Source organism: Pieris napi, chromosome 18 (genome assembly GCF_905475465.1).
Source record: "Pieris napi chromosome 18, ilPieNapi1.2, whole genome shotgun sequence".
Classification (NCBI taxonomy): domain Eukaryota; kingdom Metazoa; phylum Arthropoda; class Insecta; order Lepidoptera; family Pieridae; genus Pieris; species Pieris napi.
In genome coordinates, this window is record NC_062251.1 from 8,051,135 (window position 1) to 8,076,021 (window position 24,887).

Below are 24,887 nucleotides of genomic sequence, written 5' to 3' on the forward strand. Positions count from 1 at the left end.
TATTACATATACAACTTGGCTTCCGTAGCGCATAGACTTAGTATAATATACTGGCGTATAGACGACTGGCAGCTCGATAAAGCGTGACCAATTTTGATTTGTCAGTGTGTGCATTAGCTAGTGATGTACCGTTTACTTTGGAGGACTAACCGATAACTTATTGAAGTTAAATGTTCGACCCTTGGAGAAAGTTGTTCCATAGACTGTTTTTGTCCAGATTATAATTATGACATTATATAAAAAAAATGCATTAAAAAAAAAACAACTTTTTTCATTGCTTCTTAATTTATTGACCTTTCAACAGAACAAACTTATTAAACTGGTTCCTTACAGTTTCCTTTCCTAAATTATTAAGTTTACATTCATACTTAAGTCGAATGTCAAAGTAAATTTCTATAACGTATTTCATTATTAAATACCTATGACCACTTAAAATATCTTGGTCCAAATTGTGGTTTTCCAAACTCGAAAATAAGCTGGAATTATCTTCTAATATAAGAAGTACCGCTTTGCAAATTGTAGATTTCCCAATAGCTAGAGTGATTTTTTTAGTTTCACGAGTTAAATTTTTCTATTTTTAGACAAAGTTGTATCACATCTTTTGAAGGGTATGTTAAAAAGCCTTGATCAGCCTTAGATGAAAAGTCTCTTTTGTTTATGAAGGATTCTTGGCTACTACATTGACGGGAGAACTGTAACGCATTGCAACACTCTTCGCAAGAAATTTTTATTTTAATTTTTTTTACGACTAACCCTGCTCTACGACATTTTTTATAGTTTTTGATAGTGTGTCTTCATTGTGAGGTATATACAGGGTGGCCAAAAAGTCGTGGATCAAACGCAAATAGGGGATAGATGAGGTCATCAGCGGCAAAAAATTGTTCTAAGAGAGGTCTCTAAGGTCAACCCCTGCAGAGTTATGATTTATTTTTGTTTTTATATGAAAGTTGACTTTTTTTTACTAATTCTTATTAAAATTCGAAAAAATCTACATCCTGTATCTTTTTCATAATATCCACTAGATTGGTACTGATGCGTTCTTGCGTTAGACATACTATTTATAGTTGTTTATTGAGTGTATTGAAGATAATATTAAGTTATACGATATAATTTTTTTTCAAATCAAAACTTTTTGTTTATTTCGGACCCCACTGTGAAAAAAAATTACTCTACCGAAAAGTGACCCTGTATTACAAGTTTTGGCGCATTTAATATGGATTCTGAAAAGGTATTACACATGGCCATGAGTCGCTCTAATATCTTTCTCAACACAACTTCAACACACAAACAAATAATTCACCAATATCAGTAAGAATATCCAAATTTTATTTGTATGGCCTTCCCACAAAGGTATCTCTAGTAATATAATAGCTATACCAACGTATAGTCCTTTTCATGAAAGAAGTCCCCCAGACGCGGCGCTGCAATCGCATGACGTAATGTTGCCATTTATGAGTATAAAATTTACCTATTTTATTTACATTTAGCAGATGTAATTTATCAAAAAATATTATTTTCTGCATACTTCGATGAAACAATATTTCTGTTATGTAAAAAGTATATTTTTATTTACTTATATTAGCGGTGTTCTACCTACTTACAGGGAAAAGATGAGAAAATAGGGTAAAGAAAAGCAATACAATTTTTTATTCAGAGTTTTATTGCATAATTTTTAAAAGTACACGCCGCTGTTGTTACAATACCTTCGTTTGTAATTCTTGTTACAGTTTTCTCTGACACACCTGCAATTAAATTATGAACAATTAAAAATAATAATAACTTTAATATTGTAGTATATGTAATATATGTTTTAATTTCAGTTACCTAGTTTCATCACTTTATGTGTTTGTTAAATTTTGTCGCAAAAACGAATTTATAACATAAAAGTCCCATCAATACAGCAAAAAATTATTAAATGGCAACTTTAAAAAGTACCTGTTATGGCGGCAACTCTCTTCCGAACATTGTTTAGTCGTATTAAAACACCTTGATTCTTATGTTACGCTTCACAGAACTCTTTCACCTTTAATATCATTTCTCGAACCGAACTTTTTACACCTTTTGGCATTGTAATTAATCTTTAAAATGCACTAAGCTAGTGAAAAATTCACAAAAATCTACCACAACAAACGAACTTGTTAACATCGACGAATGACAACATTGCCGACCTGTCAAATTTAGTTCCAAAAATCGCCGCGGGACTTCTTTCATGAAAAGCACTATGCTTAAAGAGTTTCTAAGTAAGAAATTATGATCTCCTTATTCTGAGCTTACTCTAATATAAGGTTTGAATAAGTACAATACTACAAATATTACAAATAAACGTGTTATAAAGTGTTATACCAGGAATAAACTAAGAAAAAGCAAAATGTATACCCGGAATAACTTTACTAAAAAAAACCTAGTATAACGTCATCGTAACGTTATTCCAGCCGCGACCTAGTATAAGTCTGACATAACCTAAAACTCGATGGTTGATACTTGATAATTGATTGTCAATTGTCAGTGTTGATTTGAGTATTGACGCGCGCGGAGCGCGACATGTGCGTAATTGTGATTCACACAGAAGCCGCCATTAAAAATAAAGTGAAAGGATATACGATGGAAATAATAGTAATAGAAGAAATTGAACTAATAAATGAAATGCATATTTTAAGAAATGTCAAAACATTCGAAATGAGAAAAAATCCGTGTGATAGGTATGTATGATGATGAAAAGTTCCGTTGAAAATATAGATTTTCTAAGGCTGGTGTTGTATTTTTAGACCAATTATTTTGATAAGTCTTTAAGTCAAGACAAACGTGGGGGTGGTTTATCTTCTGTTCTTCAGATATTGATATATTGGGGTCGCAACCAAGTATGTATAAGTACTTTATACCTGAACTTAAAATAGTTATTATATCTTTCAGATGCAAGATGATGCTGCAGACATTCATAGTCTAACTCAGCAATCGGGCTCTACAGTATGCCATCAAGTAGCAAGGGCAATATTAGAAAAGAGATTTGATTATTTTAAAATGCCCATGTCTGTGACCAGCTGACAGTTAATTTGAAACTCTAGCTGAATTTTAAAATGTGGTAGGTGTAATCAACTGTCCTGATAATAAGGCTTGTTGCATGCTACAAATAGAAAGCATTTGCATCATATGTGGAATACGCTGAAGCAACATAGTGCCTGGATAATTTCCACAGCATTGTGCTGTTTATGGAGTGTTACTGGTCTTCCTACTTGTTCAATCGAAGGGATACATCTTAGAATATGGCTGATCAACTAACTTTTGCAGTTACTTATTTAGTACTACAAAGCCATGCAGATAAATACCAAAATAAGAAACATAGGTGGAAATGAAGATTACCTTAGCCATGGTCTGTTTACTAACAAAAATTAAGGCAGACGATGGTGCCTTATTTATAAACGGCTTATGTTTAACTTACCACCAGGTATAGTAACATATAACAGACAAAAATAGTAAATGATTACCAAAATTAAACCCGCATTTTAATGTAAAATTACAACCTAAGTTTTAACATCTCGCTATCCTATTTAAGCAAAATGACTCCAAATAAATCATTGTTAACCCAAAAGTAGTAAATGATCGCCAAAATTAAAACAGCATTTTAATGTAAAATTATAACCAAAGTTTTTACATCTTGCTATCCTATTTAAGCAAACTGGCTCCAAAAAACTCATTGTTAGCCCAAAAATAGTTAATGAAAACCAAATTATTAACCATATTTTAATTTAAAATGAAATGCAAAAAAATAAAATCTCGTTATCCGATTAAAGTAAATTACCCTCGGCAAAAAAAATATTTTGCCAAACACAGTAAAGTAAATTTACTCCTAACCTTTTTGTCTCCAAATTGATTAACCACTACAAAAAAAAATTATCTTGAGCGTTTCGTTTACAACCAAATGCTATACCTAAAATAAAAAATAAAACTCTTACAATTTCAATAATCCCTTTTTTAATTATTGAAACAATCATTAAAAAGATAGTCCTCTTAAAACTAATAATAAACAGTTCAAAGATCTTAAAACTAAACTAATAATAAGCATTTAAAAAATCTTAAGAAGAATCAGTCTTCTGTATTAATTCACTGCACAATTAATGCTTTCTTAGCTTTGGCTGGTCGTCCTCTTTTGCGCTTCATGCCAATCGGAATAGCTCTGGCCTCTGAAGGTGGCTGGACGTGCTTAAGCCGAATCGCCAATCCAACGAGATGCTTGCAAATGTAATCTTTGAGAAACTTTGGGCAATTGCATGTGCCGTGTAACCAATTTTCCTTTTCTCGGGGCATTATAACTTCCCACTCTCTAAAATGTTGCTCTTTGTATTCGTCAAAGGTCTCCCATGGCTTTTCATAATTTTTGCAATCTAAATCCGACCCAGCTGGAATTCTGTATGAGCAAACTAGCTCAGTACTATTCTTTAATGGCACCTGCTTCGACAGTTTTGCCCATTGGTAACTTTCTGTCCACATCTTTAAAGATACTGTCGGCAGTTGAGCGAACCGTCTCTCAGTATTATTAATCACGTATTCATTAGACCAGTCCTTGACTATATCAGAAGCAATTACTAAGAACCGCGCCAAAGGATGACGCTCACGAAGCGTGCCACCATCTTTTATTGTTTTATTGAAAGATTCCAGAGCATTGTTTGTAGCAGGAGTCCCCAGAGATGCGCCCAAATACCAGAAACGATTTAGTATTAGCCATTCATTTTCAAAGTATGTAACAAAATCTTTTTCGGCTTTCCACTTGTCCAAAAATTTTTCGCTGGCTCGATCAAATATTTCCTGAGTTGAGGCACACTGTAAAGCATCAATATCTTGTAAGATCTCTTTTTGGGATTTCTTTTGCACACTTTGCTCTACTCTTGTTTGCATCTTCTTTTTCGCATGCGCCCAGCACATTCTTATGACTGTATCTGTTCCAAATGTGCACGCAAAGGCAGTTTGTATAGCCTTCGCTGCATCACAGACCAAAACTTTACAACTTAAAGTGTATGAAAATATTGAGAAAACTGCTTTTTTTAATGCGGAAAATAAAAATATGAAGTCTTCCGTTCGTTCAGCTGTTGTCACAGCTAATCCAAATGGGTGAAAATGTTTATCTCTGTCTGTAGTTCCAATCACAAGTACTGGAAACCCTTGCCAAATGAGCTTATATGTGGCATCCGCGTGAAGAACAGAACATTGGCGTGATAGACCAATTAAATATTTCGTCGTTAACATGAACCGGAAGTTCTGATCTAAATCATCTTCAGAAATTTCATACGCCAAAACAAAAACTTCGTGACCGTCATCAGGTATTTCAGAGTTTTCTTTTAACCATAATTCAAGCTGTCCCAAGCTTATTACCGATGGCCCGTATTTTTTCTTACGTATGATTTTAAGATAATTGTTTAACTGTAACTTAGTCGGCAGAACTAGTCCATTAATTTTACTTAAGTTCTTCATAATAGATTTAGGTTTCAAACGCAGTTCGAATAGTTTTTCTATTTCCTTTTTCGTTGCCTCATTTATTCCCCTAGTCGACTGACAGTCAGAATTTTCATGGTCGTGACATGTTTCAGTACGAAATAATAATATATCATCACACGATGCGTCAAATAAAAGATAAATCGCGGCAGAACACTGAATTTCAGCCCGAAGCTTCACTTTGTTACAACGATAGTAACGTTTTACTCCTTCTTCAGTCGTATGAATTTTTTGTATTGACCAGGTCTTCTCATTTTTGATAAATTCCTCAGCGCTCCGCACAGTTATAAATTTTCTTTCAAAAACCCAAACTTTATTTTGCCTTCGACGTTTTTTCGTATGCTCTGTGATTTTATATTCGTCTTCATCTGATTCCGATGAAGTACTCAACAGCGGAGCACACGAACTCGGTCCCGCTAAGTTTTCATTCGCCATTGCAAAGAAGATAGATACCAAAACACACCCAATAAAAGCAAGTGCTCGCACGCGACTAAATTGGCGATCGTGTCCGGGCGTGCGCGGCGCTTGCGGTGTGGTGGGAGAGGATCGTAAGCCGCAGACATAACTTAATATGGCATCATAATGCTTCATTTGGTAATAAGCCTACATTTTATGTCAATCATAGTGGTTTATTTAGGCAGAAATAGCGCATTAATTTGCTCGCTAAGATTTGGTGATCATTTACTACATTTGGTGTTCGAATACAATTTGAAGTGCAGTCGTGACTAAAATAGCTAGTACTATTGTAATTTTAGACGTTATTTATCTGGTGTTAAGTATATATTTTTGGTAAAAGAACTAAGGGTATCAAAGCATTTTATGGTGATCATTATATTTAACCCCTTTATAAACTACACAGAATGTCAACTGAGGACTTTCAACATTTACTACTACTAATTACACCATATATTCAAAAAGAGGACACCAACTATCAAGATAGCGTTTCACCAAGAATGAGCCTGCATAATCACATTAAGGATTTTAGCCACAGGTGATTCATACAGGTCTCTTATCTACTAATTTGAAGTATCATATTCTACAATTTCCCTCATTGTATTAGAAGTTTGTGAGGCTATTTTAAAAGTATTGGAAGATCACATAAAGGCAATAAATAGAGGCCTAGTCATTAAGTGTCGATGTAGGTTGTATATAAAATAATTTTCCTGTTTATTCAGCATAGGTGTTTAATGAGTCAACTAATACAAACTGAGATAGTATTTATTCAGTAGTAATTCATGGTTTGCATTTGCCTTTAAAAGTTAAATAGTGTTGGAGACTACTTGATTGATCAAGGTATTCCACCAAAACAGATTGACTTTCATCATCCATATTTCTATTGGCTCATGTTGAGTAGCTAGTGCTAATGGTGATTGCTCAGGATTGTACGTTGATTGTCATATGCAGACTGAAAATTTGTATTTAAATCAATATCTGGTGTCAATGATATTGATGCCTCATGTGTAACCTGTTGATTTTCGTATACTCCCAAGGCTGCTTTATATAATACATTACTGGTACTGTATTTAAAGACCCTTTTTTTTTCTTTTTTCTTGTTTGATCTCCATATACACCATATTGAGACGTTAATGAGGGTGTGCTAGGTGGCGATATTTGTTAATGTGCAGGCAGTGCTAGGCTGCAGATCTGCTTCAATGTTTTGGGATAAATTTCCTTGTAAACTCGTGAATGATGTAGCTGTATCAATATTGGTGTCATTCTGAAACAAAATTGGTAATTTTTTAAGGTACCAAAGGATAAGAAGAATGTTAAACAGTAGCCCAAATTTTCGAAATAAAGTGGAATTTTCCTCACTATAGGAACGACGTCACCGCTACTTGACCAAAATACTCTGGACAGGCAACATGTTAATTAATTAAAAACATTGAAAAAAAAATTCACTTAAAGTAGTTATATAGTTATATTACTCCTGACTTATTACTGTCTGTTGTCTGCAGTTCAGCTAACACATTCTTCTTGAATGTATGAATATGAATTGCACATAAAAACAAGGCCTCATGTCAGTCACTCTGTCCTCACTGCAAGCAAAAAAAAAAAAATAATTTAGCACGAGCCTCACTTGGTTTTCCTTTACCACTTGGATGCTTCGGAAGAATCTTTTTAAATGTCCCAGTTTTATACCGCCTCGTCCCTTGGTAGGTTCTGGAGATTTCTGGGGATTGGAATGTCTTTGAATGGCCCCGCCTTATTTTCCTTGTAAGTGAAATTAGATTTGGTAAATTCTTGAGAGCAAGGCTATTAATAGCTTTGACTCTAGTTGTAGTTTATGGTCTTGATATTGTTTTTGGAGTCCTTAACATATTATTGAAATATTTATTGGATTAATTACGCAGTACAGAGACAGTTTGAAGCGGTTGTGATCCTGAAATTTCTTCGTTGTATTTGTTTTGTTGTAACTGAGCTACTAGTATGTCATCTTCGCTATCAACGCCGCCAGAACTGTTTCAATCAGAAGCATTTAAGTAAATGAGCTCCGACTGTTTAGTGGAAACAGAAATAACATCTTTTAAACATTTTAAATCAATTGATTGGTTACTTTCGGGATGCATTTCAATTTTCAACTTCAAACGCCGGTTTTCGGAAACTATTTTTTATTTCCTTATTATACTCGCGAACTATTTGCGGACAATCCACTTCTATTTTTTGTTTCTGTTCTTTGCAATACCTTTTTATTTTTTGTACTGGTTCAGATCCAATAAATGAGCTTATAAGAGTTACAGGTTTATTATCATTCCAGCGTACTATAACTAATTTGTTTGAATTACAGATAACTTGTGAAAACGCTCCCCTCTGTTTTTTCTTCATCATCTTTTCATCCGGTAGCAACTTTTCAGCTCCTCTAATCCGGTTGCTTCGTATTGTACCAAGACCAAATACACCGTAGTTTTCTTTCAATAGGTAAAACAGCTCTGGCGATGAGAAAAAAATATCACAAAATATAGTTGCTGGTTTTTTTGTATAGTCTGAGTCAAGGCTATAACTATTTGGGCTCCAAACCCAAGTGAAGATTCTTGCTCTGTAAACTTATGTGAACGAAAGATATCTTCACCTGCATTTAAAATGAAATCGTAAATCATTCCACTTACACCAGCACGTACATAGTTTTTAAAACCCCATTTACTTGGTTTATCTTTCATATATTGCTTTCGGTTTCCAGCTTTCCTGCCCTTGTAGGGAATCATCATCTCGTCTTTATTAAATTTATTTTCATTTTCTTGACGCAAACAATTTCTTCGAATTTTTTCAGCTCGGTCTTACTAAAACCAAAGTAAATATACCAAATAAATAATGTATCTTATAAGAATAGGAATATATAAGAATATAATGAACTATAATAAAGCATGCCCTCTTATAACATTGCTGTGCACATAGCCAAGGTCCTTATTCATTACTGTAATAAATTATGTACATAAGGAATGCAATAAAGATTTGAGTTTGAGTTACTTTATAGTATCTATCAGAGTCCTGCAGATTGTTGTGAGTAAAGTGTAAAAATCTGCGGATTTGTTGGTAACGTTTCAAGGTCATTATGTCTGCTATCTGTCCGTATCGAAATCTGTTGCTCCAATAATCCAGATAACATGGCATTTCAACAATGCCCATCAGAATATGAATGCTTATAAAATCCCTCATCTCATTATCTGACCTTTGTATGGATCTTCCGGTTTGTTGGATGGAGTAAAGATTGGTCTGGTCTACTAAATCAGTTAAAATATCTTTAGAAAAAAATAAATACAAATAGTTAAGGGGGTCATCATCTGGAAAATCGACATAAGTTTCGGTTCTTTCTTCAATTATGGCACGGTGACGAAAAATGCCTTTTTTCCATTTGTAAGAAAGAGAAAATTTTGAAATTTTCTTAGATTTCTTGGCAGCTGGAGCTATTTGCTTTTTTGCCCTAGTTTTTCTAGTATAAGAAGTCCTAGGTGTTGGTATATGTATCTCAGATGGAACAGAAATTATTGAAGATAGTGATGGAATGTTATCATAATTTGGTTCTCTGGATGGTGTATTAGGGCAAATTTCTTGCAAAACTGGAGTTAATTGGAGAGCTTCTGAGTGGTATAAGTCTGATGGTTCTAACGGCTGTTCATCGTCATTTTGAGCATGTACTGGTTCGGGACTACTATTGATGTCTAAGCGTTCTAAAGAAGAATTAATGGAAGGTGCAGAAGATGAAACAGGGCTTGGAGTAGGTGGCAGTAATTCGTTATCACTGTTAGTTTCGGATTTGTCACTAGTATCGGATGGCGCATGCTCGACAGGAACAAGTGCTAGTATTCTATGCGTGCGGTCATGTATTTTATTCTGTTAACAAGCAAAAAAAAAAAACAAATAAGCCCAAAAGAAGCCCACCACACAAAGCACATTATTTGTAAATAAAAGTTATCCCTAATTTGGCAATGTTCATCACAATAAACATATCAAATTGACAGTAATTATTCGAGTATGGCAGTGTTCACTGTGATGAACAACCAAGTGTGCCTCCAAATAAAAGTTACCAAAAACACTACGTAAAACCCATTCCAAACCAAAGCATAAGTATTGTTTAGCAAATATAAACCATAAAAAATTAGTTTAGTCAAATATAACAATTTAAAAAAATATTTACCTTGCGATGAATCGAGTGCCCGCGTCTCGCTGACATCTTGTCTCGATAATGACAGATGATGTTGCCTTTTGTAGAATTATTTTTTGTACCGATAAATACAAATTAAACTTGCTATAATTAAAACAAAAACCGAAAAATAGTAGAAAATAGTCGCTCAATATTTATTTTTTATGAGTGTTTATCACAGTGAACATAATCAAATTAAGGGTTAAGGTACCAAAGGATGAAGAAGAATGTTTAACAGTAAAGTGGAACTTTCCTCACTGTATAGGATCGACGTCACCGCTACTTGACCAAAATACTCTGGACAGGCAACATGTTAATTAAAAACAGAAAAAAATTTAAAAATACTTAAAGTTATATTACTCCTGACTTAGTACATGTGGTACAAATAAACTTGTCTGTGTTGTCTGCAGTTCAGCTAACACATTCTTCTTGAATGTATGAATATGAATTGCACATAAAAACAAGGCCTCATGTCAGTCACTCTGTCCTCACTGCAAGCAAAAAAAAAACAAAATTTAGCACGAGCCTCACTTGGTTTTCCTTTACCACTTGGACGCTTCGGAAGAATCTTTTTAAATGTCCCAGTTTTATACCGCCTCGTCCCTTGGTAGGTTCTGCAGATTTCTGGGGGATTGGAATGTCTTTGAATGGCCTTATTTTCCTTGTAAGTGAAATTAGATTTGGTCAATTCTTGAGCAAGGCTATTAATAGCTTTGACTCTAGTTGTAGTTTTTGGGCTTGATATTGTTTCTGGAGTCTTTAACATATCATTGAAATATTTATTGGATTCATTACGCAGTACAGAGACAGTTTGAAGCGGTTGTGATCCTGAAATTTCTTCGTTGTATATGTTTTGTTGTAACTGAGCTACTAGTAAGCCATCTTCGCTATCAATGCCGCCAGAACTGTTTCAATCAGAAGCATTAAAGTAAATAAGCTCAGACTGTTTAGTGGAAACAGAAATAACATCTTTTAAACATTTTAAATCAATTGATTGGTTATTTTCGGGATGCATTTCAATTTTCAACTTTAAACGCCGGTTTTCGGAAACTATTTTTTATTTCCTTAACCAATGAAAGACAAAATAACTTATCTTCTTCTTTCTTTTCTGTTACATATTTATTACGAGCATCTATTCTTCTTTCTAAAATATTAGCAAAATGCTTATCGGCTGGGTTCAGTTTGTATATCTTTCTGGGTAAACACTGTACGACCAATCCATGAAGCAGATAATGTTCGAACTAAATTAACAAATTACTTTGTAGGTGAAGGTAAGGTAGATTGGCAAGAAAAATATATATTACTCTTAAATAATATTATACATACGATTGTAACTTACCCTAGACGATATGGCCTTATTGTTAAAGCTATCAGTTACATCAGCGCTATCAATAACACCGAGCATCGAATTATCAGCTCAAACACGATCCAAAATAAACAGAACCAAACAAAAACGAGCATAGCGCGCTTCGTGATCATTTGTTTTCTGTGTTTGTCCAAAAGAAAACCTCGTTATAACGTTAAGATACGTGCGTTTGTTATTTAAATAAATCTAAGCTGGAATCTTGTCTGGGAGGTGACGGCGTTCACGTTGGTGGTGGTGGCGTCGGAGGCCATGATTGTAAAGGCATTGGTGTTGAGGGTAGCAGTGGTATATCCAGAATAGGTTGGTGCAGAATATTCGTATTGATATTGTTAGCGATTTGTTTGTTGTGGCAATGATTGATTCTGTGCTTTTTAAATGAAATTGAGCAATTCAATTTTTGTTGATGCCCTCGGGTACTTTTTTAGCTTTGTGAAGCATCGATCGCCAGACGCGATACACATTGGTCTCGAAGATTATCTTCTAACGTCGAGCACGATAAACACTTGCCAAAATTACATGTGGATGCTAAGTGTTTAAGGGCCTGCAAATAGTCGGTTAAAGACTCCCCAATATGTTGACGTCGCAAACGAAACATGTGACGTTTCGTGATTTCGAACCGTTGAGGTTACTAATTTGACTGACTCGTCAAACGTTGAATCTTCAGGAAATTGCGGTGCACAAAATTCGCACATAAGGGCGCTTTTAGTGTCACGCGGATTTGCTCACGCACGCGGGATTGGACCGCATGCGTAAAATTTCACGCTGCGGATCATACGCAGCATGAGTTTCAGTTTTCTACGGGCTGCGTAACGGTATAGACGTGTTCAAAAATGATCAATGTCAGAAGAATATGTGTCGCTTACATACTTTACAAACGACGAAACAAGAAGACAAGAGTACATGTTGATCCCTTTCTTGAAAATAGGCTTCTTGCTGGGGCGTTTGTTACACGCTTTGGAAAACTACAAAATAATGAACGTAAATTTAAAAATTACTTTCGAATGTCCATTCGTTCTTTTGATGAACTGTTGTGTAAAATTGAGAATAAGCTACAAAAAAGCAGTTTACGAAGGATTACAATACAACCGATTGAGAGGCTCGCTATTACATTAAGGTAAGTTTTAAATTTTAAATATTTAATTTCCTGCTATGATTTAGTGGAAAGGGATTTGAACAGGTAGGATAAACGTTTTTTGACTTCAAATTACTGTCATGTGTAAATTTACATGTGCAAAAAAAAAATTTTGTCATGTACTCTGAAATTTCATTGTTCATAATTTCATTCAATTTCATGTTGAAATTTCATTAAATAAGATTATTTCACTCATAAAATGTCGCCATTAAAGTGGAATCATTCCTACCTTTCATCACACGCTACTTATTATAATATAGATAAAAGTTATAGGTTTGCACATGACAGTAATTTAAAGTCAAAAAAAGTCCTTAATTGGTTTGGGATTGGTACGTTCAACCTACATACACAATCCTTTTTTTTATCTGATAAAGTACACATGGCCACAGATCAAGTTACCCAAAACCAGCATAAATGGAACTCGCGCCTTGCGTATTATCATACTTAGGTAACCCGTCGGAGTCCCGCTTATACTGGATTTGAGTAACTTGATCTGTGCCGTGTGTACAACCGCACTCATATGACTAAACAAACAATTAGAGAGAAACTGGAGAAAAAAAGTTAATCGTACTCATTTTAATAAAAAGAGTTTTATTCATAAATTAAAAAATCAAATTTTACATCATTCATTTCTTTGTAAATTTGTATCCTGAGCGTTGACATTACTGATAAATCAAAGACACGTGCACTCTGCAAAACGTTTATTCAAGACTGACGCTCAGTGTTGCCCACTTAGTCTGCCAAATATCTAACACCTTCCCCCTTAAATGCTAAGCTCTCTTACATAGCTAATTAATTAGTTAATAAACTCTGTGTTCTAAAGATTTTTAAGATATATCAAATACCTAGGTAAATTCACAAGTAGATAGGTTGCTGTCTTAATAACAATAGTAATTTAATAACTCAATGATGGAAATACATAATAAGGGAAACAGTAAATAACAAAAAAAAAAAACAATAAGTATATTTCCATGTAAGCTACCTCAATACCTACCTACCTCTCTCCCTATTTACCGAAATTAACACTTTTATTAAAGGTGACAAAAAAAAAAAAAAAAAACTTAAAAATAAACAGCTGCAATCTATTTTAAAGATTTACCTACTACTACAACATACAACATTTATATTTAATGGTCTAAATCTCTACTTGTTACAAGAATATAACAATTTACATTGACATACATGTGAAAAGATTAAAAAAAAAATAAGTTTAATTTTAAAAAAATAATCTAAGATGCTTATATGCTACCTGAAAAAAAAACATCTTCGAAGCCGTATCTACGAGGGGGTCTACGAATCCTACTAATTCTGTCTGTTTGCTGATCAGACGTTAACTCCCTGTAGACTACATTATCTTGAATCGGTCCCCCGGGCGTGGACACTGCTGGCACGGTGACGGCGGTGATAGCTTCCTGACGTGACGTATTGCCATCTGGGCTGCTCATTTCATTGTGGGATGCTCTTTGATTACGAACCGTTCTAGGTGACGTCAACATATCAGCTGTGGCAGACGACGCTGTCATAGAATCGGGGTCTCGTTCTGGGCTCTCTGAGGTTGGAAAAGCTAATGAACTTCGGGACTTAGGTTTTGGATTAACATGTGAAGGTTGACGATTTATGTCCCCTGTATTACTATCAACTACTTTGACCTTTCTAAACCTTAATTGATCGATATGTCTTTGTACTTCGGTTCCGAGAACAGATTTAACTTTGTAGTCAGTGGTTCCTAACCTATCCGTCAGCTGGCCTGCTAGCCACTTGTCCCGAGAGCGGTAGTCGCGGTACCACACCGGGTCACCGGGTGTAAGTTGACGCCGCGCTCCCCCCGCAAACTCCTCACTGCGAGCTTGGTGCGATTGAACTCTCGTCTCGCGTGAAGGCTTTAAGGCATCTAAACGCATACGTAAATCCCTGCCCAACAGAATTTTAGCAGGACTCTCTCCTGTAGTGTAATGCTCCGTATTTCTATAAGCTAATAAAAATCGAGAAAGTGCTATGTCCGGGTCTAGTTTTTGATTAACCGCTTTTTTTATGACTCTCTTACATATCTTAACTGCTCCATTTGAAGCCGGATGATACGGGGCTGAGAAAATATGCTCAATTTTATTTCTTTTCATGAACAATTCAAATTCCTTACTAGTGAAAGGTGGACCGTTGTCACTAACCACTTGTTTTACTAAACCAAAGCGAGCAAAATTATCTCTAAGAACAGCAATTACAGAATCTGCCTTTGTGCTTTTCATTCTGATTGCTTCAATCCATTTAGAGCAAGAATCTACTATTATAAAGTAAGTTACACCGGAAATAGGTCCCAAAAAATCTATGTGAATTCTGGACCAAGGTCTACTTGGCCATGGCCAGGCCTGTGGCGTGTGTGAAGGTGGAGCATTTGCGACCGCACCGCACACTTCACAAGACTGACATATTGCTTGAATACTTTCATCTACCCCAGGCCACCAGACATAGCTTCTTGCTAACGACTTAGTTTTAACAATACCCATATGGGTATCATGCAATTCTACTAATACTTTATTCCTACATGAAGCTGGAATGACTAACCTATGGCCCCATAAAATACAACCTAGTTCGGTGTAAAGTTCATTTTTTCTATTAAAATATGGTTTTAATTCTTTGATTTCATTTCCTACCGGCCAACCATCTCTAATATAAGTTAACACTCTTGATAATATCGGGTCAGACAAGGTTTCTTTTTTTAAAACTGAGTAGTCCAGAAGAAGAGCTTCTGTCGCAAAATGCAGATATGTTTGCTCTGGCAAAGTATCTTCACCTATCTCTTTATGTGCTGTAATTAATCGCGATAGTGCATCTGCTGTGTTTTTGTCGGTTTTAATATACTCAATATTAAAATCATATGCTGATAACTTGATAGCCCATCTTTGCAACCTACTCGCTGCTGTACAAGGTACTGCTGAATTCGGACCGAAAATGCTTACTAGTGGTTTATGATCTGTTTTTAATGTAAACTTCCGACCATACAAGTATTGATGGAATTTATCAACAGCAAATATAATAGCGAGGGCTTCCTTATGTATTTGGCTGTAGTGTCTCTCCGCAGAAGTGAGTGAGCGCGAGGCATAGGCCACGACCCGCTCCGAACCGTTAGGTGCGCGCGACGCTAACACACAGCCCACGCCATACGAACTTGCGTCACAGGTCACTATGGACTCTGCAGATATATCAAAATGCACTAGAACTTCTGCACTACATAACAATTTCTTTACTTTGTTAAATGCTAAACTACTCTCCTTAGACCAAATAAACTGTTTACCTGCCTTTAATAGCTCATATAAAGGAGCCAGATGAGTGCTCAAATTTTTTATGAATTTTCCATAGAAATTAACCATTCCTAAAAACGATTTTAACTCAGATACGTTCTTTGGATAAACCATACCTACAATTGCTTTTACTTTGTCTGGGTCCACTCTTATACCATCTTTATCTATAATGTATCCTAAGTACTTAACTTCGGAAGCCAAAAAATTACATTTGTTTTTCTTAATTTTTAACCCGTTGTTTTGCAAAATACTAAAGACTTTCTCTATTGTTTCCAAATGACTTTTAAAATCCCTACTTTTTAGCAATATATCGTCGTAGAACGTAATCACCTCTGGAATATCTTTGAACAAATTTGCCATAAATTTTTGAAATATTCCTGGACTTGAAGCTAAGCCATATACAGGTAAATTAGCTTGGAGAAATTTTTGCGTTTGTAGTAGTGTATGGTCAGCAAATAAAAAAAAAAACAACATTTTATTTTTAGTTTTTATTTTTTTAAAGGTAATATACGTTTGTGGCTGGAGCACACCAAATGCGTACACGTCTACGCATACGCACTACGTACTAATACGGACGTGAAAATGTGTATCCACTGCATTGTAATCTATGGAACTGTATGAGGCAGATAAGCCAGTTCCAAATATTACAAGCAGTGAATGCCGGTTTTCACTTCAGTGAAGACGTGTATGAATTAGGTGTTCTCCGGCCATAAATGTTTTATTCTAATAATTCATCAACCCCAGGCATATCACAATCATCCCCATCCTCGCTTTCATCAGATGAATTATTTAAATTAATTATGATTCGTTCTGATATTGTGTCTAAAGCTGCGTCTCTACCCTGATATTTGTTTTCCTCCTCAATAGCATGCAGACAAACTTTTCTCCATTCCTCTACAGTTATGGCGTTCATTTTTTCTTCAGCTAATGACATTATAACCTTCATATTCATTGCGACATTCTTTTTTGCGACATATGTTTTCACTATCCCCCATATATTTTCTATAGGATTAAACTCCGGATGGTATGGTGGTAAACGCAGCACAGTATGACCGTGCTGTCGTAATATTTCGTCTATCTTGTACTCTACAAATCTCGCCTTGTTTTGCAGAATCAGTTCATATAATTGAGGCTTAAGCAACGTGGATGAATGCTCAATGTTTCGCAATGTCAGCCAGTCAATCATTTGCTGTTTTCTAGAATTACTATTCGGTGCAGGATTTTGTATTGAGTTATGATATGGTGCGTTGTCAACAACAACAACACTATTTGGTTGTAAGTTGGGTATTAATTGAGTTTGAATCCACCTTGAATAGTTGTCATAGTTCATATTGTCGTGGTAATCTCCACTTTTTTGGTTGGCTTTAAACATAAGCAATGCATTTGGTATAAAGCCATCCATACCACCGGCATGAACAATGATTAAGCGGTTGCCTTTCGATATATGTTGCTTCAAACCTGAAGTGCTTCCATCTGACCAAGATTTCGAGAGGGTATGTGATGTATGTATATATGTTTCGTCGGTGTAAACAATTGGTCGGCGTTGTTCACGATATTCAGCAATTTTCATCAAATAATTAATTCGCAAGTATCTAATTTCGTGTTTTTCCATAAGAAGTTTCCGGTTATCTTCTGTTTGCTTCCAATTAAAACCTAATGACATGACGTGTTTTCGTAACGTGCTGACACAACCTTTATAATCGATATCTTCTTTTAATTTTGCGTGCAAAGTTTTCAAAGTGGGAATTTCTTTATTTGTGATGTGGAAGTCATGAATTGTTCTTCTGATAACTTGCTGATCAAAGTTATCGATTACTATTGTAGGTTTACGATTCGGTTTCTTTTTAGGAGATTTAAATGTTACTTCCTGATCTGAAGGTCGACATTTGCTTTCTGATACTACCTTTCTGACGGATGCTATTGAAATTCCCGTTGATTTAGCAACTAATTGAGTGGGAGTCATAATACTGCTCGGGTTGTTATTACACTCATTTTCGAAATATTTGTACAAACAGTACAAAACTTCTTTAGTTTGAGAAGTCAAAGGCTTGCCTCGACCATGTTTTAACACTGGAGCCATTTTTAATTAACAATATAAAGTTGCAACACTTACACACAAATTAAACACTTCAACAAATATTATAACAATAATAACAAACAATAACAACAATCAACAAATACAAAATTTAACAATTAACGTAATAATTATAATTTTTGAATGAAATGTGTGCTTTATGTTCTAACAGTACCAAGCGACTGACGCCGGACTGCACGTGGCACCTGCGGACAGCGTAAACTGGTTTATTCTGGTTTTGTGCGTGTTTCCACTTTCCACTATCAAGTGACGATTTTTTGCTTTAGATTGAAATATCTCGGAAACGGTGCGTCCTAGGCCAAAAATAAATTTTGACCCCCCCGTAGACCCCCCGGAGTTTTAAAAACCTAGATGAAAGGAAAAAAAAATATATATCGGTCTCTCCTCTTTGAAGTTTCACTTCTATCGTGTGTGAATCGCGCACACACCTTTTTTTTATAAAGTCAAAACCTTTTTTTTTAAATAAAAACTTGTTTTTATTGATAACAAAAATCAGAGTGTTGCTAGGGATAAGTATAATATTAAATAGTAATGTTAGGATATCGAAACATTTTTGTATAGGCCAGAACGATATAGTGGAAACGCGCTCTAAGATCTGAGTAATATACACACCACTACATATGCAAAAATTTCTCGAGACTAATTTCACTGTACTAAGCGATTATATTTAAAAAGCCCCTTATGTGTATTGATTACAGTGTACGCTTTTGATTCTGAATCTAGTTCAAGTTGATTATAAGCCTGTGATAAATCAATTTTTGTGAAGTATTTATTTCCACTGAGGTCGCTAAACAATTCATCAATCCTCGGAACCGGATACCTATCAATCATTAAGGCTCGATTGAGTGTCACCTTGTAGTCGGCACAAATACGAATTCCCCCGTCTGCTTTGGAAGCAATGACCAGCGGAGTAGCCCAGTCGGAGTGGTCCACCGGTTCCACAACGCCGGCCTGAAGCATGGCATCTAGTTCTGCATCCACACGCGCTCGCATAGAGAAAGGCAATGGCCTCGCTCTGCAAAATATAGGCTCTGCGTCCTCACGCACCTTCAACGCCACCGTACCACCAGTGTACCTGCCCAGGGTCCCGTCAAACACCGACTTATATCTGGAAAGTATATTATTGATTTGATCATTCGATTGGCTTGCTTGCACATTATTTACATTGCAGATTTTAAATTTAGGAATATCTATATTCAGTTCTGAGAGCCATTGTCGTCCTAATAAATGGGTACAGCCATTGTCGATAACATAAAGGTCCAAAACTTTACATATGTTGCCATATTTTACACTGATTTCTAAATATCCTAATGGTTCAATGGTAGCCCCGTCATAAAACTTTAATTTTAACCTGCATGACCTTAACTTTAATTTGTTAAAGTATTTTAAAAATGTACTCTTACTAATACAGGATAAAGCGGACCCAGTATCTATTTCCATATTCAACAATGTATCGTTCACTAACAAGGAAATACACACCGGTTTGTACTTAGCTAAGGACATCTGATAGATCGGCTCCTCATCCGTGTAGTCTACTTCCTCTTGCTGGCGCACCTCGCTCGCCGGCGCCGCTTTGGCCACCGGTCCAGCCTCGCATCCGGCGGCTCCCTGCAGCCAGTAGGTGTCGGCGGGGGCTCCTTGTCCGGCCCCGCGCCCGGCGCCACGTGATCGACCGCCACGCTTCCCGCGCCATCGCCCGCGCCACCCGCGCGATCTGCCACTGTACCCGTAGCTGTTCATCACGCCCTCACCGCGTACCCCAGTCTTCTCTCGTCCCGTACACATACGACGGAGATGGCCTGTCGTTTTGCAGAGGCTGCACACAAAATTTTTGTAGACACAATCTTCCCAGCGATGATTTGTGTCCCCACATGCTTTACACTCACGTATTTGCATTTTATTTACTTGCTCCACAATGAGTGAACGATCCACAACGCCCGCGTCACGTTCCGCCGCCTCAAGGTTTATCGCGAGCGACACGGCTTTTTTATAACAAAGATTCTCCTCGGCAAACAGCCTCTGTCTTGTAGATTCACTTTTTAGCCCGCACACAAATTGGTCTCTAATATTATCTTCTAGTGTTGTTGAGAAATCACAAAACCGTGATAATTTTTTTAAGTCTGCCACGTAGTCGGCAATCGATTCGTTTTCTTGCTGCCTTCTTTGACGAAATCTGTAACGCTCCGCTAATATTGAAGGTTTCGGCTGCAAATGCGTTTCCATTAAATTCACAACTTCTTTGAAAGTTAGACTCGAAGGTTTCTTCGGACTGGCCAACGTAGATAGCAAGTCGTAGCTATCTTCCCCCATTACCGCTATAAGCGTGGGTAATTTGACGCCATCTTCAATTTTATTTGCCAAAAAATACATCTCCACACGTTCAATATATGCTGACCAATTGCCGTTTTTAACGTCAAATGCACTAATTTGACCAATCATTATAATTTTCTCAACACAGTTTAATTAATTTTTAAATTTATGTGAATTTTTTTATCCTCGTCGCCACTGATAAATCAAAGACACGTGCACTCTGCAAAACGTTTATTCAAGACTGACGCTCAGTGTTGCCCACTTAGTCTGCCAAATATCTAACAATTACTTTCGCCTGTAGATGATGTTGTTGCTGGGGTATAAATTACGTCATAAGACGTGATATTAAACAGGCCGCTTTCAGTCGAAATAAGAGTTTCATTGTCATTCACTGCAGCAGAACTAATAGCATTGTCGTTAAGACTCGAAGTATCCTGGATTATACTATTGGTTTGGTGACAATTTATCGGTGACAAACTGTCAAGCTCAGTAAAAGCACTAGAACTTGTTGTAGGTATGGGACTGTAGTATGCAGGTTGTGTTTGACTTTCCATTTCCATAACTATATTTAACACTTTTGTTCTGAACATTAGTTTTTGATATCTAGTGAATCTTTTTAATGAAGGCTGCAGAGACTGAAAGAAAGCCAAATCCTCACTTTCTAGCTCCAGTTGATTAGACTTTAAGCATTCTAATAACTGTGCCTCAAATTCAGATGGTGCTTGCTTTTTAGATTTTACTTGTTTTTGTTTTGATGTTGGGTGAGAACTTTCTTGACGTGAAGTATCTGGTTGCGTGGACTCATTAGGTGTTTCTAAATTACTTTGTTCAGACATTTCTTCACAGAGTGACTCTTCTCCAGCAGTTTCCGTTGTACTGTCTAAGAAAGTCAAAATGTCATAGTAAGAATATTTCTTCTTCTTCTTCTTACTCCCAGAGCCGGATGGCTGATTTTTTTCAGATATCTTGTCTTTCTGGTAAGTGTCCCTTGCTGTTCGCCAGCGTTGTTGTATTTTCTTGTCTGAAATGACAAAATATAATAAGTAAGTGGCAAAAGTACACACAGTTTCAGATCAAGTTACCCAAAACCAGTACCAATAAACGGAACTTGCTAGGGCCTCGCCGGGCGCCGAGTCGTCTACGATAATAAACAACGCATGAGTCCTGTTTATACTGGTTTTGGGAAGCTTGATCTGTGGCCGTGTGTACAAATCTGATATTAGTTGGAAATTTAACTGCATTCGATTAAAGGCCCTCCTTAATTCACACATGTTGTCAACTTTACACTGTCTCATGAAGCATTAGATAAATCAAGCAATATATATATACCTATACAGAGTGGAAAAATAAGGCCGCAGTTGAAGGAAAAGTACCCTTAGGCGCAACGCAAACGGCGGGCCGGCGCAGGCCGGTCAATTTCGCCGCGAACGATAGCGCAAAGTGAATCTTATACTAGACGCAGACGGCGCGGCCGGGGCGGCGCGGCGCAGACATCGACGAAATAATTCATTTTTTACAAAAATAATTAGAACTTCATTTAAGGATTTTTGGAAAAACACCGGATTGAATCGGGCAATTTGTTTATTTGTTACAGTAAAATTTGCCATCATCAAAATTAAGGTGAAAACTTCCGGAAGTCACTAGCGCTGTAAGTTTTTAATTTGTTTTAACAAAAATTTGCTTTATTTGCATCTGTCAACCTTCATGAAGGAGGACATCTTGTAATGTAAATATTGCCTGAAATAAACGATATTTCATTATATTATATTATATATATTTATTAGATTCCTTTCATTTGCCGGAAATTTTACCATAGGGGTTAATTTATACAGAGAAGATTTCTTATAAAATATTTACAGCATAGTTATGTGTCTCAAATCTGCTAAAAGTGGCCACTTTTAGCAGATATGAGATACATAACTATACTTCGAACTTTTCATATGAAATCATAACTGCATAAATACCCCCCTATGATAAAATTTTCGGCAAATCATAGAAATCTAACGTAGCTATAGTACTGTAGTTAAAACGAATTAAAAACTTCTAGCGCTAGCTACTTCCGTGCCCTTTCACCTTAAGGGTATTTATTTTTCTTCTGAAGTAAAATTCGAGCGGTGCATGCTGTCTTATGTCTGATGTCAGCATTATTAATATATTATGTTATCATATTATTAATATATTGTTTTTGTTTTCAGATATTTGGCAACTGGTAATACATTCACTGATCTACACTATTCCTATGTGATTGGAATTGCAACAATTAGCGAAATAGTAAGACAAGTTTGTTACATAATATGGATTGAACTAAAGTCTGAATGTATTCCACAGCTTAATGGGATCAAATGGAAAGAAATCGCAGAGGGATTTCTCACATATACAAATTTTCCTAATTGCTTGGGTGCAATTGATGGAAAACATATAAGAGTGATTCGGCCGCCGCACAGTGGATCACTATATTTTAATTATAAGAAATATTATTCTGTAGTGCTCCTCGCAATGTGTGATGCTGATTATAATTTTACATATATTAATGTCGGTACCAGTGGAAGCAACGCCGATTCAACCATCTTTAGAAGGAGTCAATTGTATACGAAACTGGAAAGTAACACGTTGGGTATCCCTGACCCGCAAGAGTTGCCTATTATTTGCCCCGAAGTAGCTTATCCATCTAGTGTAAGAGCAAAGTTGCCGTTCGTGATAGTGGGAGACGAGGCATTTGGTTTATCATCACATGTGATGCGGCCTTATGCTCGTGATAATTTACCTTACAAAAAGAAAATATTTAATTACCGTCTGTCCAGAGCTAGAAGGTACATAGAATGCACTTTTGGAATTATGTCAAATAAATTTAGAATATTTCACAGATCCATGAATGTCAAGTTAGATCTAGCACAATTAATAGTCAAGACGGCATGTGTACTTCACAATTTCATAAGGAAACGGGATGGCTACAAGGTCAGCCATACATTTGTCACAAATGGTTTTACGGGACCACTACCCAGGCAGCAGACTGAAAGTAGTAATACGTCGGCAAGTAATATCAGAGATATATTTGCAGATTACTTTATCAATGAAGGAAAAGTCTCCTGGCAACACCGATATATAATTAATTAACTAAACTCAAAAGGTTTTAGAAGGTTTTTGATGTTATTTGTGAATTAAATAATTATGCTTATATTAATAAAGTAATGATGCTTGTATAAATAAAATAATGAACCAAACACATACCCGCCTCTTTTCTTTCCTCTTCGCTCAAATTTTCGTAGTTAGGTGCCAATTCCTTCAAAATATCTCTCCATGCAGCCTCCCTCGCGTCCCTGTTTTTGTATAATTCATTGCGTTTATCCCACAAAACGGGCCGCAGATGAACTTCAATGATTACTCGTTCTGTATCGATTTTCATTTCGGTAGTACAATACGGCGCGTGCGCCCCGCTCGACTCTAAAATGGGCACTGAAGTTGTAGGCAGCGCTTACGCATGCGGATACCCCGCACCGGGGTGACGCCCCGCACAGCGCCCCGCGTCCCGCGTGCGTTTATCACGCTTTACAATAGATACCTATATGAAATTGTTCTTTGCGGATGCTACGCATGCGGTCCAATCCCGCGTGCGTGAGCAAATCCGCGTGACACTAAAAGCGCCCTAAGCATATAAGTTTATTCCCCGACCACAGTAACCAGCATACTCACTTTTAATTCTTCGTTTATTTTATTCAATTTTATATATTGTTTTACGCGCCGAATATAGGCTGACCATTGCTCGGAACTCAAATTTCATGGTTCAATTTTTCCAATCGACATTATGCACTTTTAAATCGTTAAATAAACTTCGCCGCAAAATGATAGGTTAATAAAAGCTGGATTCACAGACTAATTTATTATTATTACTAATAGTAGGTAGACGCTACACAGTATATAATGATAAGCAGAATAATTTTGATCATCTTTAGTAAATGATGCAGTTTGATTTTGTTGTCTCACGGTCAAACTTTCAGTCATTTGTAAAATATCAACTATTTGTTTACATTGGCATTGTTTATTTTTTTCTTGATCGTTCAATTTGTTCTTTAGGAGGTAGTAAGTGAGTCCGCGAAAAAGGGTTTTTTAAAACTTAAAGTTAAAATGAATACAACCGGTCCGATTTGAGGTCCGTTTAATACTGAAAATTACAAGCTCTCTATTCTGAAAGCTAACTGGCCTACGTGACCGTTCTGCTGATACATCGTTCTCACGATCTACTAGGAAACGTTTCTTAGTAAGAGTGGTTCGTAGAATCATGTAACAGCATTTCGGCTAGGGAAATATCATTTACTATGTTGCAATGGTTTCTGTTTATATAAAATGATCTAGAAAGATCCTATGGGGAAGACACGGGGGCATATAATTATCCTATGGTGGTGACACACGGGGGTATATAACTAGGTAGGTTCAAGTCTACACCGGAATCGGTTACTTTTGATGTTTCGTATTTGGTCTCTATGTTTTTATTTGCCGTGGAACTCTCAAGAAATGTTAGTTTTCTAAAGTACACATTAGGTGTATGTTTGAAAGATCCAGATCCTTTTTTG

General features: G+C 36.2%; 3 protein-coding genes, 1 long non-coding RNA gene and 1 pseudogene across 4 annotated transcripts; 1 reads left to right on the forward strand and 4 right to left on the reverse strand.

Moving 5' to 3' along the window:
- Positions 1 to 7,666: 7,666 nt before the first annotated feature.
- Positions 7,667 to 11,525, reverse strand: LOC125058891 (annotated as a pseudogene).
- A 4,858-nt stretch (positions 11,526 to 16,383) lies between these two features.
- LOC125058929 lies at positions 16,384 to 18,662 on the reverse strand. Its single transcript, XM_047663071.1, has one exon. It carries the CDS (start codon positions 17,992 to 17,994, stop codon positions 16,633 to 16,635), a length of 1,362 nt encoding a protein of 453 aa, XP_047519027.1. The 5' UTR covers positions 17,995 to 18,662; the 3' UTR covers positions 16,384 to 16,632.
- A 16-nt stretch (positions 18,663 to 18,678) lies between these two features.
- Positions 18,679 to 20,571, reverse strand: LOC125058931. Its single transcript, XM_047663072.1, has 2 exons — positions 19,489 to 20,571; positions 18,679 to 19,117 (listed from the first exon to the last, which is right to left on the reverse strand). The coding sequence occupies exons 1-2, from the start codon at positions 20,446 to 20,448 to the stop codon at positions 19,112 to 19,114; spliced, it is 966 nt and encodes a 321-aa protein (XP_047519028.1). The 5' UTR covers positions 20,449 to 20,571; the 3' UTR covers positions 18,679 to 19,111.
- Positions 20,572 to 20,597: 26 nt separating this feature from the next.
- Positions 20,598 to 23,968, reverse strand: LOC125058892. The gene is made up of 2 exons (XM_047663032.1): positions 23,548 to 23,968; positions 20,598 to 21,340 (listed from the first exon to the last, which is right to left on the reverse strand). The coding sequence occupies exons 1-2, from the start codon at positions 23,720 to 23,722 to the stop codon at positions 20,598 to 20,600; spliced, it is 918 nt and encodes a 305-aa protein (XP_047518988.1). The 5' UTR covers positions 23,723 to 23,968.
- Positions 21,974 to 23,546, forward strand: LOC125058934. The gene is made up of 2 exons (XR_007118549.1): positions 21,974 to 22,590; positions 23,184 to 23,546. It is a non-coding gene; the product is annotated as an uncharacterized LOC125058934 (long non-coding RNA).
- Positions 23,969 to 24,887: the final 919 nt, after the last annotated feature.

Bases quoted from the DNA above. Each gene is read 5' to 3' on its own strand.
- LOC125058929 (XM_047663071.1), bottom strand. From the start codon at position 17,994: ATGGCTCCAGTGTTAAAACATGGTCGAGGCAAGCCTTTGACTTCTCAA.
- LOC125058931 (XM_047663072.1), bottom strand. From the start codon at position 20,448: ATGATTGGTCAAATTAGTGCATTTGACGTTAAAAACGGCAATTGGTCA.
- LOC125058892 (XM_047663032.1), bottom strand. From the start codon at position 23,722: ATGAAAATCGATACAGAACGAGTAATCATTGAAGTTCATCTGCGGCCC. The intron at 21,341-23,547 runs GTATGTGTTTGG...TTGTCATTTCAG, and splicing joins AGAGGAAAGAAAAGAGGCGG to ACAAGAAAATACAACAACGC.